This window comes from Micropterus dolomieu, linkage group LG01, assembly GCF_021292245.1.
Source record: "Micropterus dolomieu isolate WLL.071019.BEF.003 ecotype Adirondacks linkage group LG01, ASM2129224v1, whole genome shotgun sequence".
In the NCBI taxonomy this organism is placed as follows: Eukaryota; Metazoa; Chordata; class Actinopteri; order Centrarchiformes; family Centrarchidae; genus Micropterus; species Micropterus dolomieu.
The window spans coordinates 46,627,156-46,629,547 of record NC_060150.1 but is presented as its reverse complement, the minus strand read 5'-3'; the positions used below and the strand labels follow the sequence as shown (position 1 = coordinate 46,629,547).

At 41.9% G+C, this 2,392-nt stretch overlaps 1 protein-coding gene across 1 annotated transcript in view; it reads left to right on the top strand.

Moving 5' to 3' along the window:
• The window catches only part of LOC123983948 (NACHT, LRR and PYD domains-containing protein 1b allele 3-like), a 3,209-nt gene extending 2,245 nt beyond the window's left edge, over window positions 1-964 (top strand). Inside the window, exon 3 of the mRNA XM_046070464.1 lies at window positions 6-964. Coding sequence (XP_045926420.1) covers window positions 6-925 — 920 coding nt within the window. The 3' untranslated portion in view covers window positions 926-964. The remainder of the gene's footprint in view (window positions 1-5) is intronic.
• The last annotated feature ends 1,428 nt before the right edge of the window (window positions 965-2,392 follow it).

The following is a 2,392-nucleotide window of genomic DNA, read 5'->3' as shown; positions in this document are numbered from 1 at the left end:
TGCAGGACCCCTGTTTGACATCAAATGTCTGCAGCAGTCTGTGTGTCGGCTTCATCTCCCACACTGTGAGATCCGCTCCACAGGTGGAGGTGAGTTCTTGTCAGTCGCTCATGTGAACGACGAGGGCATCGAGTTTATCGGCCCTCAGAAGATCACAGAAACTCACGTTGTTATAAACATCACAGGGTTTTCTGGTTTCGGTAATGTCAAGGATGAAGACTCGCCGGCTGACCCGGTCCGAGCGCTGGTTCTGCTGTTCTACAGGCCCCCGGCTGATCCCGACGCTGAATCCCTCCTCAACGTGTTGCTGCTACCGAGGAACGTGGTGCTCCGGGATGTGCTGCGCACCAGGAAGAAATTAGTTGGAGATGAGAGCTACATAGAGACGTCCCCACACTGTAAACTGCAGCCAAAGCAGGAATACACACTGTCCACTTGTCCTGCAGAGGACTCAGTTCTAGTTCAACCAACAGAAGCAGAGTTTGACTGCGACAACTACGATAACTACTTCCCATCATTCCAGGTGATTTTAGAAACAATGAGGAAACACGTGAAGCTGTTTCTGAGAGACACCAACAGCTCCCACAGTGTCTGGGAAAGACGAGTTTGTCTCACTGGAGTAAAAAGGTCCTGTGGGCCGAGCGCTCTGAATCTCTCTTCAGATAAGAGGCTGTTGGACATACGGAGCAGCTTCATCGAGGGGATATCAGGACCGGTTCTCACAAGTCTGCTGGACAAACTGTTTGAGAAAACGGTGATAGCCGAAGCTGAGAGGGAGTCAGCGGACGAGATGCAGAACAGAAGAGACAAAGCTCGTTTTGTTATCGACTCAGTGAGGAAGAAAGGTGAAGCTGCTAGTTCAGAGATGATTGAGTTCCTCTGTGAGGCCGACCCCTTCCTCTGTGAACATCTCGGCTTGATCTGAAGACAAATCAACAGGTGATGCAGAACATGTTGACCTGGTGGCCAGAAACTGATCATCCTGTAACTCCCACAAAATACTTTTAACTGGATCAGTCACTGTTTTGATCTTGAGTAGTTTGCCTTGACTTATTGCTTGAACTGTTAAATTACAGTTTTCCAAGTAGGTTTTTTTATATTTGACAAAAATATGGGAACCTATTGTGAATCCAATGAATGTAAATCAATTTAGTTTGGTTTGTTGTAATTTCTAATGTAACATTTGTGGCCAATTGTTTTTATAAATGATTCTCTTCATCAACTGTACAATATTTTTTAAGAACCATAGATATGGACAGTTTTTAAAAGTTGAATTTAAAAATAGTTTTTCTTACTTACTATATACAGTATCTTGACTGCAGTCCCATTTTTTATTATCTCTTATCACCTGATTCTGACATGACTCACACTGTATATTCGATTTTAGTACACTTTTGATGTTTGTTGTTTTTTTATTTAATTTACTTTTTTTATTTTATTATTGTATTGCTTTCTGTAAGGTCCCAAAAAGAATAAAAAGAAGAATGTTTTTTACGTTTTTATGGTGTTATAAGGCTGATTGGGCTGGGCCAACACCTGTGTAGCTCTACTGTCAGAGCTTATTTAACCAGGACTGATCATTCTGTCGTTCTCTCCTCCTGGGCCAGCGTCTCACTGGTTTGTTCTGTGTTTTTCTTTTTGGTTTATCCTCACAACACTCACATACACATACATCTCATTCATCCGTTCACTGCTGACACGACTGATACTCATACTTTGTCACACCACGTATCTTTGATTATTTGACATTACTTTTGTAATAAATCATATTATTGGCTTGCAAACTTACTTTTGTACTCTGACTCTGCAGTCGGGTCACATTTACTGCAGATGAGCTGTGGTGCAAGTGAAACAACAGTTTGTTCAGCCTAGTAATAAGTGAATAATTGAAGGCGAATAATTCCCCTCCTGGAGATCTATACTGTCTTATTATATCACACCTTAATTTATCTTATCTTGGTGTGTCAAAATAAATGTTTATTTGATGTTGAAGACTTTTGAAGACAATTTGAGGGCTTTGGACAAAGCCTCAAGTTTCCACCAGGGTCATCAGCCTATCTGTCCCGGCCGGATTTCACTGGCTGGGACAGCTCCTTCCCCTCCCTTTCTCTCCAAAAAGAAGACATCAAAAATACTCAAGCTCAGCTATCACAATCAGGCTTTGAATTTTAGAGATTTTATCAGTTACTTAGGTTTTAAACTTAAACAGTCCTCACTTACTGTATACCTAACAGGGTAATACCCATAGGGCTAGAAGATCGACCCTTTACGACGGAGAGCTGGTCAAGTACCTCCTGAACAGGGGTAACTCGGGATCTAACACAGTACAAAACCCATAGGATTTCAGAGAAATCTCCATGAAACAAAGAAACGTTCATCTCTGACGAACTTT